Source organism: Phyllostomus discolor, chromosome 5 (genome assembly GCF_004126475.2).
Source record: "Phyllostomus discolor isolate MPI-MPIP mPhyDis1 chromosome 5, mPhyDis1.pri.v3, whole genome shotgun sequence".
Taxonomy (NCBI): domain Eukaryota; kingdom Metazoa; phylum Chordata; class Mammalia; order Chiroptera; family Phyllostomidae; genus Phyllostomus; species Phyllostomus discolor.
Window position 1 is genome coordinate 144,534,560 of NC_040907.2, and position 19,927 is coordinate 144,554,486.

General features: G+C 41.7%; 1 protein-coding gene and 1 long non-coding RNA gene across 5 annotated transcripts in view; both read right to left on the reverse strand.

The window, feature by feature from the left end:
• PANK1 (pantothenate kinase 1) overlaps positions 1–16,291 on the reverse strand; it is a 53,291-nt gene extending 37,000 nt beyond the window's left edge. Inside the window, exon 1 of one of the 4 annotated variants that reach the window (XM_028512169.2) lies at positions 15,358–16,291. In XM_028512169.2, coding sequence (XP_028367970.1) covers positions 15,358–16,060 — 703 coding nt within the window. In that variant the 5' untranslated portion in view covers positions 16,061–16,291. Of the gene's footprint in view, positions 1–4,366; positions 4,554–10,641; positions 11,074–14,457; positions 14,723–15,357 lie in introns of those variants that run through there. The other 3 variants (XM_028512171.2, XM_036026977.1, XM_036026978.1) reach the window with 3 other exon arrangements.
• On the reverse strand, positions 2,632–4,360 carry LOC118500855. The gene is made up of 2 exons (XR_004903439.1): positions 2,991–4,360; positions 2,632–2,960 (listed from the first exon to the last, which is right to left on the reverse strand). It is a non-coding gene; the product is annotated as an uncharacterized LOC118500855 (long non-coding RNA).
• Positions 16,292–19,927: the final 3,636 nt, after the last annotated feature.

A 19,927-nucleotide genomic window follows, 5' to 3' on the forward strand; every position in this document is an offset into this window, starting at 1 on the left:
CTGATTCAGTAGCTTGAAAAGAGTTACTGAAAGTGTTCCACAAAAAGCTGAATACTAAAATTATCTAACAACTCCTCGCTTTGCTTATAGTAGATATAAAAATCAAACAGAAAGCATCTAAACCTGATAAGTGTTAAAAATCTAAGAAGAGCATTACCAGGACTTGACAGGTTACCCATTTACGTGTTATTACGTAACTGACCCAAGCCAAACAGAGAACATTTGCTAAGCAAATAAACTTAAGCTTCTCCTAAAAATTAATCAAGTTTGGTACACATGAGCCGAAGTGGTGTACTGGCTTATGCAATTTTGTGTGGACATACACACAGAGGCCAAACTTTTTAAAAGACTTCATGAAGTGCTACAAACTCACCAATAAATAATCTGTTTATAAGAATTCAGAAGCTTATTCCAATGTCTATAAATAATGTGTTAACCCAGCAGCAGCACTGTACCAACTAACACTCTGGGCTCAGTACATGCCAGGCGCTGTGCTGAGAGCTTTCCATGCAATATTTAATTTAATTCTCATATCCCAATGGGGTCGGCAAGCACTAGTGTTATGCCCATTTTACAGCTGAAGAAACTAAGGCTCAGAGAGATTAAGGAACCCACCCAAACCTTAGTTAGGTGGTTGCCCACAGGCTTTTTAATTATAGCTTTTAAGTAGACAAAATTATTTTTAGAAGAGAATTTTGAGCGAATTATTTGAATCCCTTAAAAGTTCTATCCTTTACATAGCTGATGCATAACAAACACCCACTGACAGAAAAATGAAAGAGCAAACCCGAACATTTTGTCCACCATGACCTATACAATCTGGTAAAAAAACTGATATTAGTGATGTCCCTGTGTTATTAGAAAATATTAAATGATGTTCATTATTCTGTCAAAGAAGGCAGGGGTGTATAAAATGCATGTGAAGCCCATTTTGCATAAAACTGAAAAAGTCATGAAACTAATAGAAGTAAACCAGCTCTGGCAGTTATCTAGATGAGAATTCCATGATGTTTAATCGGTCTGATCCCCAGGAACACCTGACAAAGAAGAGTGACACTAAACAGACTCAGGTCTTTGTCTTAGTTCCAGGTTCCACCCTGGACCACTAGGCTGGCAGCCTCCAGGGCCTGCACCCAGGCAGTCCTAGGTGTTAGCTTGCCTGCTCACACCAATGACTCTTGTCCTTACTAACGACTTTTGAGGAATGGAGAGGAACAGAATTCTCTTAATATTATTCCTAATTTCTCAATCTCAAAACAAAAACTACAGAGGAGATACTGATTGCTTGCTTCTAGCCCAGTGATTTGGGAGTGATCCCAAAGCACCTTTTTTGGTAGAGGGCTGTATCATTCCAAGAATGAGGTTTCAAATCTCAGACCATGAAGAAATGGTTAAATTGATAATAAACAAAATGCTAAGAGGTACTGAAAAACAAATGAATCCTCAGAAACAACCCAGTATCAGATTATCATCTATATCTATCAACAAACGGAATGTAATAATGTGAATTGTGTTTAGAGAACAAATTTATTATCTAATTGTGCATCATAAAATTCTATGGTTTCTCAACTGGATACAACACATTGTTCACTTTTTCAGCAAGTAACAGATTACAGTTATGTTCTTTAAGAGAGTTCTTTTAGGACTTGAACAGACTCTTCTCCCAGGAGGACATACAGAGGGTCCAGAGACATGTGAAAAGATGCTCAGTATCTCTAGCTATCAGAGAGATGCAAATTAAAACCACAATGAGATACCACCCCACACCAGTCAGAATGGCTATCATAAACAAAGCTATAAACAACAAGTGTTGGAGAGGTTGTGGGGAAAAGGGAACCCTAGTGCACTGTTGGTGGGATTACAGACTGGTACAACCACTGTGGAAAACAGTATGGAATGTCCTCAGAAAACTAAAAATGGATCTGCATTTTGACCCAGCAATTCCACGGCTAGCATTATATCCTAAGAACACTGAAACACCAATCCAAAAGAACCTATGCACCCCAATGTTCATAGCACCACAATTTACAATAGCCAAGTGCTGGAAGCAACCTAAATGCCCATCAGTAAATGAATGGATCAAAAAACTATGGTACATTTACATGATCTAATACTATGCAGCAGAAAGAAAGAAGGAACTCCCACCCTTTGCGACAGCATGGGTGGAACTGGAGAGCATTAGGCTAAATGAAATAAGCCAGGTGGTGAAAGACAAATACCATATGATCTCACCATTAACAGGAACCTAATCAACAAAACAAAGAAACAAGCAAAATATAACCAAAGACACTGAAATTGAGAACAGACTGACAGTGACCAGAGGGGAGAGGAGAGGGGATTATAGGGGAAAAGGGTGAAGGGTTTACAGGAACAATTATAAAGGACACATGGACAATAACAGGTGGAAATGGGAGGGGGGTAGGGAGGGATGGGGGGGTTTGAGCTGGGTTGGGGGGAAAAGGCAGAAAATTGTACTTGAACAATAATATAAATAAATAAATAAATAAATAAATAAATAAATAAATAAATAAAAATTTTAAAAAGCGTTCTTTTAGAAATACATATGAAAACATTTACCAATGAAATGATATGATATCTGAGATTTGCTTCAATATCATCAGTTTGGAAGGGGAAGGGTCCCATGTCATAGATAAAGTAAGATTGTACATGAGTTGATAGTGAGAGAAGCTGAGTGATGAGTAATTAGCAGTTATCTATACTCTATACCCTGGTTTCTCATAACTTCTAAAATTTTCCCAAATAAAAAGATTGTTTTTAAATTTCAACACTCCCCTCATATTCGCTCAGGGCAGTGAGAGGGCCAATGGAGCACAATGAGTTTGCCTTTGGACTTAAATTCCAACGGGTGTGAAGGGGAAGTCCCTTTTTGGCCTCACGGCTCCTGTGTACAGAACCAAACCTACCAAGCTCCTTCCCTCTTGGCTGGGACAAACTTCAACCTGCCTGTCCTAACTGGGACAAATTTCAACCTGCCTGTCCTACCCAGAAACCTGCAGTGATGATATTCTGGCAACTCCACCCTGACATTTCAGCAGCAATACAGGCACTGGAAAGGTGCCCATCTCAACTGGGGCCAGATTTACACCTAGTTAAAGGAAACAAATGTTGGTCTTCCCTAATCCCTAAGTAATAAATGTGGAACTCAAAATAATCCAAGTCATTTAAAATAAAAACAGTGAATCATGAGATAAGGATAAAGAAGTTCAAAGTTATGAATTTCCTATGATTAATATGTTGTTGCATGTATATATACATATATATCATGAAGACATGTAGTATATTCTTTTCTTCTTCTTTCCTTGGTCCCTGCTACATTGCTGGTACACTTAACACCTGCTCGTTTTACTTACTGGGCAATTCAGCACTGGGGCCAACTGTATTTGAGGTAGGACTTGAAGAGGGAGAGAGGGAGGCAGATAATATGATTCTAAAGTCTACCCTCGTACCTTAGTGGGCCCTCAAATATTTATAGAACACACTATTTCCTGAGAATGAGGCTCCCTCATCTAACTGGTCTTCTGGCATTGTCCTACTTAGCAGAGGACATGTTGACCTTTCCTCCCATGCTCTGCCTCCTGTCCTTTAATAATTCAGTTTGCTGACGCTCTCTGGGACTTTTCTCTGAGTGACATGTGACCTGAATCCCAGTCAGTGGTATACTGGTAAATGCTTAACAACTGGCTCTCTGAAAATAAAGCCCTAATTTTCAGCATTTGCCAATTTTCATTGCATAAATACACCCGCTATAGCCATTTTGAAGCTACAAACACAAGGACATTGAATGCAGAGTTGGGAAGTAATGCATACAACCAGCTCCCAGAGCCTGTAGGAGCCAAGGCCAGCATACTACCAGGGATCCTGTGGTACTCCCACCACTCTTCTGAAAGTGTGGATGAAATAGTATGTGGTCACCACAGAGAATAAATCACATTTTGGCCAGTTCCTTATAGTAAGAACCTTCCTTTAAAGGTAGAAAGACATGATGTTTCCTTGGCTAAACTGATACTATTACCTTCCTTCCCTAAATGTATAGTATCACTTTAGATGTTTTCTGTCAAACACAGGCAGTTGGGAAAGTGTAAATAGTAACACCCTCAACTATGCTCAAGTCCTCTGACTCAAATGCCCACAGCACAGTGATCTGTGGAGCCACCAGAGCATTTAGTGAAATCAAGCCAGGCAATAGCGTCAGGATGCCCTTCAGCTCAGAACTACATGAGACCAAGTTTGTCACCCAAAGTTGAGCATAGTGCCTGGCCCAAAGGAATAAAATCCAGTTTGCCCCTGTGGGATCCATAGGGATTATGAAATCTCAGTGCTCAAGACCTCCCAGGTCAACACTTACCTGATCCCTTTATGAAAACCCCAAGAAGCCATCCTTCACTCTAAACTTTAATACTTTCTAGCACTCCAATACAACCCGCACTGAATCTCATGGGTGATGAAGTGTGGCAAGGGAGGGCTTGGGTCTTGGTTCTTCGGAGGGCAGGACCCCAAGAAAAGTCAAGATGAAACAACTGTTTTAACTACCTAACGAGCTGTCATGTAGAAGACATTAGGTATACTGTATTGTCAAGGAACACAGGGTAAAATGTAGGCGGGGCAGATTTTGACTTAATATAAGGAAGGACAGCTAACACCAGCACCCATAAAAATAGCTAACATTTACTGAGTGCTTACGTTTTGCTGGAAGCCTCACCACACTTACGCATATCAAGCTTGAGGTTAACTGAGTCCATCCCAGTCTCTTTCACTCCTGGACTGCTCACCTCAAGATGGAGAGAAGCTGTTTGTCCAGAAGCCTCAAAGGGTTCCTGGTAACCTGCACTGTCCAGGCTGGCCGCAGGCCACAGATGTTGACAAAGGGCCAGACTGTCCTGAGCTGCAATCTGAAATCCCTGTGGCCTCAGATTCAGCATAGGGTCAAGGCCAGACACACCAGAAGGTTCATATGCTAGTCTCGAAGGCAACAGGTGCCCAGAAATATCTGTGTCCTCATCTGCCAGAACGAAGTTTGCTTGGCTGTGGGTTAAAACTAAGGTCCAAGAACTGGATGCAGCTGTTCTGAATTCTGAAGCCCTGTTCAATTCATTCAGCTTTCATAAAGGAAACACGCTCACTTTCCAATCCTTATCTCTTTTGTGCATATCTGCCTCTCTCAAGGCCTGAGATACCAAACAGTAGAGATCAAAGGAAGATAATAATTCCTTCTTAAAAGGAACTTGGTCCTGACATTAGATTAGCAGTAATGTGAATTATACTCTCTTCTTAACAAAGTTGCCAACATCACTCTCACGCAGGGTATGCTCACTGTATTCAGTAGTCGTAATGGAGCAATCTGTGAAAGTGACAATGAGGTCAAGACTTGTGACACAGGTCAGATATCCTTCTAGAAATGTCAGAGGGAATTAGGGGAGATTCCATTGAGCTGATGTCAGTTCAAGTTGGAGGATATCGAGAAACCCAATCTCAAAAAGGTTCTCAGTTGGAACAAGATGAGCTCATGGAAATTCTGAGACTTAAGAAAGTTTTAAAAGCCTCTGTAGCACCCTGGCCAGGTAGTTCAGTTGGTTAGAACATGATTGCCATACACCGAGGTTGCAGGTTCGATCCCTGGTCAGGGTGCATACAAGAATTGATTGATGAATTGATGCATAAATAAGTGAAACAAATTGATGTTTCTCTCTCTCTTTCTCTCTCTCTATCTCTCTCTCCTTTTCACTCTCTAAAATAAATACATATGCATATATATATCTATGCCTAACAGCAATAACATTAATAATAAATGTCCTTTATTAATAGTAGCTAGTATTAATAGTAAAATATCCTTTACTATGCACACACGGGGTCCAGGCATTCTACCACACAGTTGATGTTTTCTACATTTCTACACAGGCACCATTTATTTCTACTCAACAAAGCAAGCTTCTAAAAAGTTAAGAATCTCACATTTAATAATTACTAGAATGAGGATCAGAATCCAGGCCTGGTGGCTCCACTCCAGAAACTGCCCGCACTTCCCAGGAACCCACCAGAATCTCATGGCCCAGCAGAGTCAAAATCTGAACTTAGGTGGTTTCACCCCATGTAATTGAGCTCTCCCTCAGCTTCTTCTCCTGCAGAGGAAGATCATGATAGTACCTGTCTCACTCCATTTGGTCTGCTTTAACAGAAATACAATACACTGGGTAGTTTATAAACAACAGAAATTTATTTCTCACAGTTCTGGAATCCAAGATAAGGTCCTGGCAGATTTGCTGTCTGATTAGGGCCAGCTTCCTAGATAGCCAGCTGTCTGTTCGCTGCAACCTCACTCGGCAGAAGGGGCCAGCTAGCTCTCCGGGGTCTCTTTTATAAGGGCACTAATCCCAATCGTGAGGGCTCAAACATCATGACCCAACAATCACCTCCTAAAGGCCCTACCTGTTAATACCAACACCCTGGGTTTCAGATGTAGTATATGGATTTGGAGGGACACAAACATTCAATCTACAGTGATACCTACCTCACAGGGTGCTGGGAGTGTCTGCTGCTACTGTTACTTCCACACACAGATGAGCTTTTTGCCAAAGGTGTAAAAATTTCATACACTTATCTCTTCTGAAATTTTTACAGAACATACTTTTTTCCCAACATATATACATAATAGTCTCATTGGGGCAGAAAAGAATGTCAGCTAGCTGGCCATGGAGTTGGACTTGTGTTGGTATTTTGACCCTGCCAGTCACTGACTACAGGTTTACGGCAGGTTGCTTCACTTCTCTGAGCCTCCTTTTCCCCATCTATCAAATGCACAGTGGGAGTAGTAATTGTGTGCTTTTGTAAAAACACATACAGAACAATAGGCACATGGCTGTTGCTCAATAATAGCTACTCTAATTACTCAATCAAGCAAAGTGACTACTGTAGGGACCCACCATTGTCCTAATTTTTCTATCCTCTTCCCAAACTATAAAGAAATCTGTAGAGGATACAAAATTAAAGACCAGAAATTGATGGCATTTTTATATACCAATAATGAGCTATTAGAAAGAGGAAGAAAACAATTTCATTGCAACAACAAAAATAATAATAGTAAGGTACCTAAGAATAAAGTTAACTAAGGAGGTAAAAGACCTATACTCAGAAAACTATAGGCCACTAAAGAAAAAAAAAATTGAAGAAGATACAAATTAGTGGAAGCACACACCATGTTCATGGACAGTAAAAATTAACATCATTAAACTGTCCATACTACCCAAAGCAGTCTTTACATTCAACACAATTCCTATTAAAATACCAATTGCGTATTTCACAGAACTAGAACAAATATTCCAAAATTTTACATGATACCAAAAAAGACCCTGAAGAGCCTCAGCAATCTTGCAAAAAGAAGAACAAAGCTAAAGAACAATATCACAACTCCTGATATTAAACTATGCTATAAGGCCACTGTAATAAAAACAGCCTGGTGCTGGCATAAGAATAGACACATAAACCAATGGAACAGAACAGAGAGCCCAGAAATAAATGCACACCTGTATGATCAATTGATATTTGACAAAGGTGGCAAAAGCATACAATGGAGGAAAGACAGTCTCTTCAGTAAATTGTGTTTGGAAAACTGGACTGGTACATGCAAAAAAAAAAAAAAAAATGAAACTAGACCACCAATTTATACCATACACCAGAATAAACTCAAAATGGATAAAAGACTTCAATGTAAGTTATGAAGCCATAAAAATCCTAAAAGAAAACATAGGCAGTGAAATCTCAGATATCCCACATAGCAATATTTTTGCTGATCTATCTCCTAAGGCACTAAAAATAAAGGAGAAAAATAAACAAATGGGACTATATCAAATTTAAAAGCTTCTGCACAGTTAAAGAAATCATCAGCAGGACGAGTAGGAAACCCACTATTAGGGAGATCATTTTCACCAATGACACATCTGATAAGGGTTTAATCTCCAAACTAACAAAGAACTAATACTAGGAAGACAAACAACCCAATTAAGAAATGGGTAAAAGACCTGAACAGACACTGCTCCAAAGAGGACACACAGAGGGCCCACAGACATGTGAAAAAATGCTCAACATCACTAATCATCAGAGAAATGCGAATTAAAACCTCAATGAGCTATCATTTACACCTGTCAGAATGGCTGTCATCAATGAGCCAATCAACAAGTATTGGTGAAGATGTGGAGGCAAGGGAACCCTCGTGCACTGTTGACAGGAATGTAGGCTGGTGTAGCCACCGTGGAAACAATATGGAGTATCCTTAAAAATTTTTAAATGGAAATCCCTTTGACCCAGAGATTCCACTTCTGGGAATATATCCCAAGGAGCCCGAAACACCAACACAAAAAATATATGCACCACTATGTTCGTAGCAGCGCTATTTACAATAGCCAAGATTTGGAAACAGCCTAAGTGCCCAGGAGTAGATAAGTGGATAAAAAAGCTGTGGCATAACACATTTGCACAGTAGAATACTATGCAGCAGTAAAAAAGAACCTCATATATTTTATAACAACATGGATGGACCTGGATAGTATTATGCTAAATGAATTAAGCCAGTCAGTGAAAGACAAATACCATATGATCTCACTCATATTTGTAATCTAATTAACACAATAAACTAACCAACAAAATAGTAACAGAAGCTTAGATACATGAAACAGACTGACAGCTGCCAGAAAGGGGTGGGGGGAGATGGGATGAAAGATGGTGAAGGGATTTAACAAAGAACCTTTATGCACAACCCATGGACAGAGACAACAACGTGGAGGGGAGAGAGTGGGGCAGGGTGGGGGTGGGTAAAGAGAGAAAAAGTGGGAACAACTATAATAGTGTAAACAATCAAAATAAAGAAATTAATACAAATAAATAAATCTGGAGAGGTCCAATTATTTTGAACTGCCTTTAAAAATAATGTTCTGTCAACTCTGAATTATTTGCTTCTTTCAAATAAATTTCCAAGGAGAAATACACACACACATACACATGATTAGCCAACTCTACACATCTAAAAGATGTCATAAATAAGTAATGAGATACTAAGCTTGACACCTGCACTATCTAGAGAAAGGGTCTACTTAGAAATTCTGGCCCTGGCTGGTATGGCTCAGTGGATTGAGTGCCAGCCTGTAAACCAAAGGGTCACTGGTCTAATTCCCAGTCAGGGCACATGCCTGGATTGCAGGCTAGGCCCCTAGAAGGGGACGTACCCTTCAAAGGCAACCACACATCGATGTTTCCTTCTCTCCCTTCTTTCCCCTTTCTCTAAAAATAAATAAAAACAATCTTTAAAAAAAAAAAGAAAAGTTCTGTGTACCATGTTGGGTACACTGAACAGTTTCCATACCTGGTTCAAAATACTGTTTTCCCAACATGAATATTGGCTTACATATTAAAGCTAAAGCACATGTAATTAAATATAACAGAAGTCAAACCATGATTTATTTTTATTTTCATGGTAACTGGTTGGTATTAAAACACACACACACACACACACACACACACACACACACAGCCTTGGCTGCTGTGGCTCAGTGAATTGAGCACAGGCCTACAAATCAAGGGGTCACTGGTTTGATTCCCAGTCAGGGCACATGCCTGGGTTGCGGGCTGGGTCCCCGGTGGGGGACACATAAGAGGCAATCACACATTGATGTTTCTCCTCCTCTCTTTCTCCCTCCCTTCCCCTTTCTCTAAAAATAAATAAATAAAATCTTTTAAAATAATAATAAAATACACACAACTAAAAGCTACACTATCACACACAAATACAAAAACCCGTAAAACCTGTCAATTAAAACCAACATTCCTTTGTTTCCCTACTAATTCTTTCTCCAAAACCATGATGGATTTTGCTTTATTGGCTTGTTTAATGTCCCACATGTTAAAAATTAACAGCACTCTTTCAATCTTTGGTTACTATGCCAAACAAAATATGCTTTATATTAATGTTGAAATCCACTTACTGATCTTTTGAGGAAAAGTGGTGTTCATATGTCTACCAGACCCTGACACCTAACTTAACCACTTGGACGCTGAGTGTGCTCTTGCTTTCCATTTTGGTCTTTTGTTCTTAAATTTGCGATGCTTCTCATCCATCTAGTACTGATTATATATTTAAAAATGCAGCCCTGGCTTGTGTGGCTCAGTGGATTAAGCACAGGACCACAAACCAAAAGACTGCCAATTCGATTCCCAGTCAGGGCACATGCCTGGGTTGCAGGCCAGGTCCCAAGTTTAGGGCACACAAGAGGCAACCACACATTGATTTTCTCTCCCTCTCTTTCTCCCCCTCTCTTTCTCCTTCCCTTCCCCTCTCTAAAAATAAATAAATAAAATCTTTTAAAAAAACTTTAAAATTTTTTAAAAAATGCACACGTATCCACACTCAATGCAGATTCAACCAAAAAAATGCTATCTATGTATCTCTTATTCTGGTTTTTCTAATTAGCCTGATTCAGAAGTTGTGGAAAACACATGTGCCAAAGCTAAATTCCCCGATATTTAGAATACTGAAGCCTTATTACTCTCACATTGGTGGCTCACTAAAACTGGTAACAGATTTGGATTTATTCTGTTTGTACCCACGAGTGTGTGATGTGCACAATGAACTCTCACCTATTTTCTGCTGGTGTTCTATCTGGATGATCTGAGAAGTCAGATCTTCCCTCCCCATGAGGCCAACGCACTGATGCAGCACTTATTCCTGCTCGTTTGGACACACTGAGAAGGAGGAAGGCAGCTCACATTCCCCAGCATTCTCAAGATGCTCCAACATTTGCCTTTCTGTTAGCATACTGTTCAGCGAGTGGCTCAAACAATGATCTCTTTTACTTTTCTCTCCTCTCCTCCAGTCTGCTTATCTAACAGTGTCCTTGGGGTCTAAAATATCCAGGATTTCAAGGCAACATCACTATACTATTTCGTGTCATTTCTTCAAAAGGAATGCATGTATTTATCAATTTCATCAAAAATCACACTGGGTGAAAAGAGTCATGTTCACAGGTGGTACTGTAGCACTAGTAATGACATAGAGACCCAATTGCAGCCTGCAGTTATGTGATAGGGTGGGTAAATCATGGCATATTCACATAAGGGAATATTGAGGAAACAATGCAACCATTAAAAATGACATTTTCCCTGGCTGGCGTAGCTCAGTGGATTGAGTGTGGGCTGTGAACTAAAGTGTCGCAGGTTCGATTCCCAGCCAGGGCACATGCCTGGGTTGCAGGCCATAACCCCCAGCAACCGCACATTGACGTTTCTCTCTCTCTCTCTCTCTCTCTCTCTCTCTCTCTCTCCCCCCCTCCCTTTCCTCTCTAAAAATACATTTTTAAAAAATGACATTTTCGTACTCGAAGAAAATGCTTATGCTAAATTTTTTTAAAATAAAAATGTAATTGTGCCCTGGCTAGTGTGGCTCGGTGGACTGAGTGCCAACCTGCGAACCAAAAATGTAATCAAAGTGTCATTTTAGTCCTACCTTTAAAATATGGCACATTTTAAGCTGTTTTCTGAGTGATGGGACTGTGGTCCCTGCTTTTTTGTGGTATATGTTTGCATTATCCAGTTGAGGGGGGAGGGCAAAATAAAGTACTTATGGGAGTAGGAGTGTTACAGCTAATCAAACAAAACTTTTTGGTCTTTCTTATTCTAGGACTTTTTTTTTCCTAACTGAGAAAGTCAGTCTGATGTTCTCTCTGCCAGCTCAATTGTCTTGTGCTATGGATTAATGATGGATGGTGTTCTGTGTGGTAAAGAGAGCTGGCATTTACAGAATAACTGCTATGTGACAAGCAGGAATCTAAGTTCTTTGTGTGTATTACCTCATTTAATCTCCACATCAACCCAATGAGGCAGTATGATTATTTCCATCCTACCGATACTAAAACTGAAACATGGAAGTTAAATAACTGGTGCCTGGTCATCCGTCTGCAATTGAAACTCAAGCCCTCTGGGATTTGAATGACTACAGCATTTACAATACTACATTAGGCGCTCACTGAATCTTACTAGAACTACCATTAGTTTCAAAATATTTGGGAAGTGAGCTGATTCCTTAAGTTGCCATTTATACAACATATGCTTCAAACAATCAGCGCACCAAAGAGCAGACCAAAGGAATCTCCCTATTGATGCCTGATGGGAAACTCCACTGAAGACTTTGCCAAAGTCTGTCACCGAGATGGAAACAGCTACCTTGATGAGATGATAATCCCACTGGTCCCCTTTTTCTGTGACATCAACCAAATATTCATGTACAAGGAATGAGAGAAAAAATATATCATCTATTATCAGTCTTCCAATTTAATTGGAGGGGTCAGACAAATGACATGAAACAACTGGAGCAGGGCTAAAAAATGCATTAACTAAATACTAAGTCATGTGTGTGGCAGAGTGAACAACTTCGTGTACAGGTCAGGCAGGAAGGACTGTCAGCTCCAAAGCACTTTAGAACTTTGAAGGTACAAGAAACACTCGGAGATCACCTAGCCAAGTCCAGCATTTCAAAATGAGAGCTAACAACTTAAGGTCACACAATTGCTAAGTAGCAGAGGCAGGTAAAGTAGCCAAGAAAGGAAGCTATGCTGGAAAAGCTTTCCAAAGATAAGGTTCGGTGAGGTGATGGTCCTTTAGATGGAAACAGTAGACAGTATTTCCCTTTCCTTGATTACCAAAATCAGTCTGCCACTGGTCTCATTTTTATGTTGAACTATTTATTTTTATTCCACTTATTGTGTTTAAACATTAGGCATTTTATTGAATATTGTATTCTACCAAAGTACTACCAGACAGAAACACATCCACACACAGGTGCCTGAGAAGCGATAACCTGACTGCCCTGACATACCTCTTGTTTGGACAGAAGTAGGTGTCTGATGTTGTAAACTGGTAAGGAGAAATTATTTATCCAGCTTTAATGCTTCCACCAGTGACGTACTCTTCAATTTCATTAAAAGCACTTAAATAAAGTGGTGGGGGGAGGAACGGAGGCAACTGTATTTGGATATTAATTAAAAAATGATTAATAAAAAAGCACTTAAATAGTCTTTGCAATAATTGCTCACAGAAAACCTATCAAGCACAAGAAAATAGGGATATGCTTAACTTTAAGTAGATGGATCTTACAGTACCTAAACAGCAACTGATTGAGCAATATTTTTTATAAAAAGATTCCTGAATGTTAATAGGCAATGTATTAAGATTTTGCTAGTTTTGCTTTGTTTTTAAGATTTTATTTATTTATTTTTAGAGAGAGGAAGAAAAGAAGAAAGGGGGGGAGAGAAACATCAATGTGTGGTTGCCTCTCACATGCCCCCCCCACTGGGGACTTGGCCTGTAACCCATATATGTGCCCTGACTGGGAATTGAACCAGCAACCTTTTGGTTCACAGGCCCACACTCAATCCACTGAGCTACACTAGCCCAGGCAAAATTAAGTCTAGTTTTAACTAAGAAATTTCAGTGGTGGATGAACCCAGCATATGTGATTCAGAACACGTGCTATTTACTTTAGAAATGTTTGTTCGAATTGGAGAAAAGAAAACATGATAGGATAATCAAAGTCAATTTTGATGAGTCCTTTTTAAAAGTTCATAAGTAAGTATCATGGTCACTAAACTTAAAATAACTAAAATTTTTATTTTTGTAAAAAATACAAACTATTTTCTGACACAAAGCACAGAGGCATAAAGTTATATTTTCTTGTATTCTAAAATAATGATCCCTGTGGATTTGCAAGCATAAGTGAAGGCTCAAGGTTATTTTTACTCTGCCCCCAAGCCATTATTAAGAGTGTATTTTCAATTCCTCATAAATTATTTTAAGATGTGTTATACCTTCAATTAAGCACAGACCACTCACAAGCAATACTAAACAAAAACTCAGTACAGTTCTTTCATTATAGTTAGCTATTTACATTTCAAGCTCTCGTACAATTTGTTAATGTAGATCAGAAATAACTAAAATGTAGTTTCAAAAGAAGTAAAACAGGTTAATAAATCATAAGTAACAACACTACGTGCGTAGTCATTTTCCTTTAAAAAAATCTCAAAAACAAAAGTAAAGACAAATTCAGGTACCGTATGTCTTCCTTAGAACCATAGCCAAATCTGCTGTGTGGCTTCAAAGTTCTAGAGAAGATCTTAACATCCGTTCTAAACATTTCAGACCTACAGAACACAGTATCAGTCACCACATTCCAATCAGGTTAAAATACTTTCCAAAGTCTCAGGGACTTTAATTGAACGCAGAAAAGCTAAGAGTCTAAATTGATAAATTGACACAGAAGAAACTGAAGCTGCTTGCCAAATACCAAGCTTTTACAGACACATCCCAAATTTATCTAGCAATTTCCCTATATCAAACAGAATAATCTATACGCAAAAGGTGCACGTTTTAATGCAATTATTTAGTAGCATACATTCTACTTACTTTGTTTTTTGCCATTTTTAAGCTTCATTAAAGACACCCAGAAAGAGGTAACTAGTTGAGCGAGGTTCGTTCAGATAGGAAAAACCAGTTCTAAGTTCGACCTACAAACTTACATCCCAGAACGCCCTGCTGGGAAGGTACTCTACAAATTAACATTATATATACAAGCTTTAGATTGTGAAATAATGCATTTCAGGTTTCTGCGCTGGGTATTACCATTAGAAACCCTCAACTCTACCTCTCCACTCCCGGGGGAAAAAAAAAAAAAAAAAACCACCTCCAATCCTCATTGGCCCACAGAGTTCCGGCCCACATGGTATCAGTGGGTGTGTCTGGCCCAACAGGTCCTTTCATTGGCTGTGAAGAAACAGCGTTTAATAGGCTGTGATTTGGAGGTTGTCAAACTCCACGCCTCCAGATCTAGCTCGCCAATAGACCCACGGTTCTGGCGGCTACTCTACGATTCAAAGGGCAAGCTGGCTGCCGGAGCGCCAGCCCCAGGAAGACAAGCTCTGAGAAAGGAAAGGGGAGCTCCGACAGTTCCTCCAGTTCTATCTTTATTCCCGGAACCCATGAAATGTTCACACGCGTGCATTATTCCACCAACAAACTAGAAAGCCAGACAGTGCCTTTGCCTTCTATAGAGCCGCGACCCAAGTAGCAGCTCAGGCTCTGTGTCCAATCGCCCCATTCTACAGATGCAAACAGGCAAAGCTCAGGCTCCAGCAGCGACCTTTAGTACTTAGAACCGCTTGGGAGAAAACTAGTTCCAGACGCGCCCGCCCGCAGTTCCCCGACCGACCGACGCTGGGGCGCTCCGGCCGCCCCGCCGTTCGGGGGTGTCTGGCCCCGCGCGCTGCGCCTGTCTCGCGCTGGCACTCCCCTCCCGGGGGTACTTACGCGGCCTGTTCTTCTTTCCGGAGTCCATCCTCCTCCGGAGGCGGCATTTCTTGGCCGGGGAGTCGTGCTGAGGGGGAGGCGGCTGCGGCTTGAGCTCCGGCAGGAGCGGTAGGCGCGGGGGCGCGGCGTCACCGACGCCCGCGGGGCCCCGGCTGCAGAGGCGCGGCGGCTGGACGGGCGGTGGGTGGAAGCCGTTCTGCAGCAGCCCGTTCACCGCAGCAGCGCCAGCGCCCGGGGGGGTCGCCGGGGCGTGAAGGGCTGAGCGTTCAGCCTGTCCACCGTAGTCACCCATACTGGAGGCTGGTGGGACAGCTCGCGGGCCCCGCCTCAGGCGGCCTCGCTGGAGGTCATTCTCGGACGTCTTTATTTCCCCGGATCCTCCCTGCGGCTTCCGATTCAGCAGCCGCAGAGCCGGCGCCGGGGGATGGCGAGCTGAGCGCTCCTCCCCTCCTCCTACCGGCTCCACCAGCTCCTCCGCGTCCTGCCCCCCGCATGCGGTCTCCGCCCCACCCGCCTGAAGCATGCCCGCCCCGGGCGCGGAATCTGAGATTTCCGCGCACCCCCAACCGGGGCCCCCGCAGCCCACCTCCCTCCGATCCACGAGCCGCGCGACTTCAAACGCGGCTTCCTCGCTTCCCAGACCTGTCCCTGCTACTGAGCATGCCCAGTCCTGCCCGCCACCGCCGCCGACGACTTTCAACATGGGGACTGAAGTTCTCTGGGTTTGCAAAGAGATGGGCGGGTTGGGCTTTGTCTAGCCGAGCGAGCAGAGAGGAGGCTGGACGAGGTGGGCGAGAGAGAAACGAGAAGCTTCCGGAGGAATGCAGGAGGAAGACGTTAAATATTTGTAGAGGTTTCGGGTTTGTTAATCTTGTCCCTGGTGGGCTAGATACCTCTGCAAGGTCATTCACGTCGTTCCCACCCTCAAACCTTAGTGAGTGTGCCTGTGTTTGGTTAAGTGACTAAACTACTCACAGTCCTGAGAGGAGGGAGGAGACCGATTATTTTTAGAAGGGTAGGATGATTTGGAGAGGGAGAGGAGTACATTTCTTTGCTGGCACAAACACAAGCACCATGTGGTCTCGTGGAGTTGTCTTTTGCAGAGAGGAAACCTAGGAATACAGTGTAAGGACAGTGAAGGACACAGCTGTAGGCAGGATTAACAAGTGCTGGAAGAGACCAAGTAAACAGAAGCAGTCCCAGCTATAAAAAGCACTTTCCTCACCCAGAAAGGACTCGAAGAGACAATGTCATGCTATTTCCGCACCGAATGGTGGTGAACTCCATAAGCGTTGGAGTCGAAACTGGGTTCAAATCTCACTTTAGCCACTGAGCAATCCCAGGGAAAGTCATTGCTGAAGTTAACACACCTGGCCATACAAAACAGGATTGGGCATGCTTAATTAAAGGCAGGACAAATTTGGGCGGTACAGACCTTCCCAAAATTGTGTAATCCCCGAGGCCTAAATTTTTTAATCTAAAAGTACCTGGTACAATGTCACAGGGTAAATGCCCAGAAGAGGTCATTATTCTTATTACATTGTTAGTAGTTCACCCTTCATTTCAAACAAGAGAAACAAACCATGCTTGCAGCCATATTTATTGTGTGATTTATTGTGCGTGATGTTCTCCATCATTTGTGCTTAATCTAGAGAGGAGTCAGGGGCCTGCGTGAGTTCAGCACCAGCCAGGGCCTGCATCTCAGATTGGGCAGTGCCTTCCAGCAGAGCCTTATCTAGCTAGAATCAGAGATTTAGAACCAGTGCCCACTGGAGAGTCCATCCACTCATTCTTTTTCTCCCCAGAAAAGGAAACTGAGCCACAGAGAGATGGCGGCTGAGGTTATTAAGAGCAAAGCCAGCTCTGGCTGGTGTGGCTCAGTGGATTGAGTGACAGCCTGTGAACAGAAAGATCTGGTTGATTCCCAGTCAGGGCACATTCCTGGGTTATGGGCTATGGTTCTCACTCTCCCTCCTTTCCCCTCTCTAAAAATAAGTAAATAAAATATTTTAAATTTTTTAAATTTTATTTCAATTGTTGCAATATAATTTTCTATCCAATTTTACATTTTTAAGAAGAACAAAGCTAGGACTAAACCCTAAATCTCCTAATTATTTGCTTCCCTAACCTTATTATATTTGAAGACAGAAAAAAACCTAGGTGGTGTGGCCTCTGCCTACCTTTCTTCCCTCATCTTGGGCTCCCTGTGCTCTCTGTCTGTAAAAGAGACAGCCTTTCTGTCCCTCAAATGATCATCCCTTTGCATCTGCTGTTTCCATTGCCTAAAAATCTCTTCCCCCAGAACTCTGTCTACTGGATTCAAACTCAGGCCTCAGATCTCCACCTCAATCTCTTATGTTTAGAGAAATCTTCCCTGATCCTTACGACTAGATTAGGTCTCCCTGCTCCCTACACTTTTACCTCCCTGACTCTATAGTTTTAACTCTATAGTGGGAATAATAATAGAACACTACTGAGTTGCTACAATGATGAAATAAACATATACCTTTAAAGTGCCCAGCACATCATAAGTGCTATGAAAAAGTTAGATAGTATTATTAGGTTGTCCGTCTCCCCCCACTATACTGTAGTCACCATTAAGGAAACTGACTTTTGTTCATCACTGTATCCCTAAAAAGCTCTTACTAATTATGTGTGACAATAAATGATAGGTGATATTTCACCCAGGGTATCTCTTACTTTCTATTGTAAATTTGCTTAAAAAAAAACCCTCTATTGCTACTCCTAAATATTCAAATATATAGTTTTCAAATTCCTACATAATTTAAACTGAGTAGTTTAGGCAGCAGTTTACATCAGAGATGCAAATAGAAGGATTAGCAATGCAGAACCTCCAAGGACATAATCTCTCCAACTTGATGCCCAGGCATGGTGAGGAAGGCCGGAGCCAGGTGGCTTAGAGCCAGGCAGGGCAGAAGTGCTGGTGCTGGGGACAGAACGTCCTCCGCCTGCTTCCTTTCTGCCGCCCTTGTCAGGATGGTGTCCTGGATCAGTTACACCCAGCATGGACATGTGGTCAGGAGGAAGCCAGGTGGCATCTCACAGGTTTATTTGAAGGTGGGGGGAGGTGTCAGAGGTGTAACTTTGAGCATGAGCTATCCTGCTCCAGCAGGGGATGAAACAAATAATGTTTGGAAGGGAGTGAGAGAGAAGGGAACCCACAGCCTCTTCTCTCCCTCTGTTCATTCATTCATTTATTTGCCAATTACATGTCAAGTGTGTACTATGTTGCAGACACTAAGACAGATACCTTCACTGCCCTAGGGCCATACAATTCTTGGAGAGAGGTAAGTCAAGTGTTCTCCAGCATCAGTGTATGTAAGAATAAACCAGGGAGCCCTGGCTGGTGTAGCTTACAGGATTGAGCGCAGGCTGTGAACCAAAGGGTTGCCAGTTTGATTCCTAGTCAAAGCATATGCCTGAGTTGCAGGCCAGGTCCCCAGTACAGGGTGCGGGAGAGGCAAGCACACACTGACGTTTCCCTCTCTTTCTCCTCTTCCCCTCTCTCTAAAAATGGATAAATAAAATCTTTAAAAAAAAAAAGGAAGAAGAAACCAGGGAGTTTTTCCTGGTCAACATTTTGTTGAAAATCATACATGTAGAAATGTATCCTAAGGGTAGAGCTCAATGAACTTTGCAACAAATAAATGCCCTGTGTAAACTGCACCTGATCAAGAAATAACATTACCAGTAACCTAGGAGATTTTTTAAGATCAGGTCTTGGGCTAAGGCCCGTAGACTGATTCAGTAGGGTTAGAGCATAGGTATCTGCATGGTGATGATGATGATGAAGAAGAATATATGTTAAATTAAATAAAACTAACAATTTAAAAAAAATGGGATTATGATGTAGATGGTCTTTGCTCAGAGAAGCAATGAACGAAGTAAAATATATCACCTATGCTATAGGAGGTGTGAACAAAAAAGGGGCTGTGTAATAAGTAAATGTAACCAAAAGTAACTTCACAGGCTTATCTGATGATAAATTCCTACCAGGGCAGGCCATGGTGGGTAGTCATATCCCAGGCCTATAAAGGTTTTATATTCACCTTAAGCAAGCCCTGCCCATCTAGTTTTTAACATGTAAAATAAAATATACAGAAAAGGGGCAAGACCTTCTAACTATATCCTCTCTGGGTCTTATACCTTAAAAAGGACGGCCCTTTACAATACAGATATGATGATGATATTCTGACAGCAAAAACAAAGTCCCTACCCCTTACCTAGATTACAGTAAAGACAGGTCTTAAGCACACAATCACCACAGAAGCAAAGGTGTAAGCACAATCTGTGACGTGCAGGAAAGGTAAGGCTCCCAGTGTCCTGAGGACACGTACCAGGGTGACCTGGCCTAGTCTTAAACTTTCACAGATTACATGATATTTAAGCTGAATTCTGAATATTGAGTAGAAGTTAGCCAAGGTGGGTATGGGTGTGAGTGTAGAGGAGGTATTGTTACTCTGTCCTATATTTTAACTATGGTAGGTACTTCCTAAATACTTGCTGAACAACAGAATAAGTTGACTCTGAACTTCTCAGTAGGGCAAAT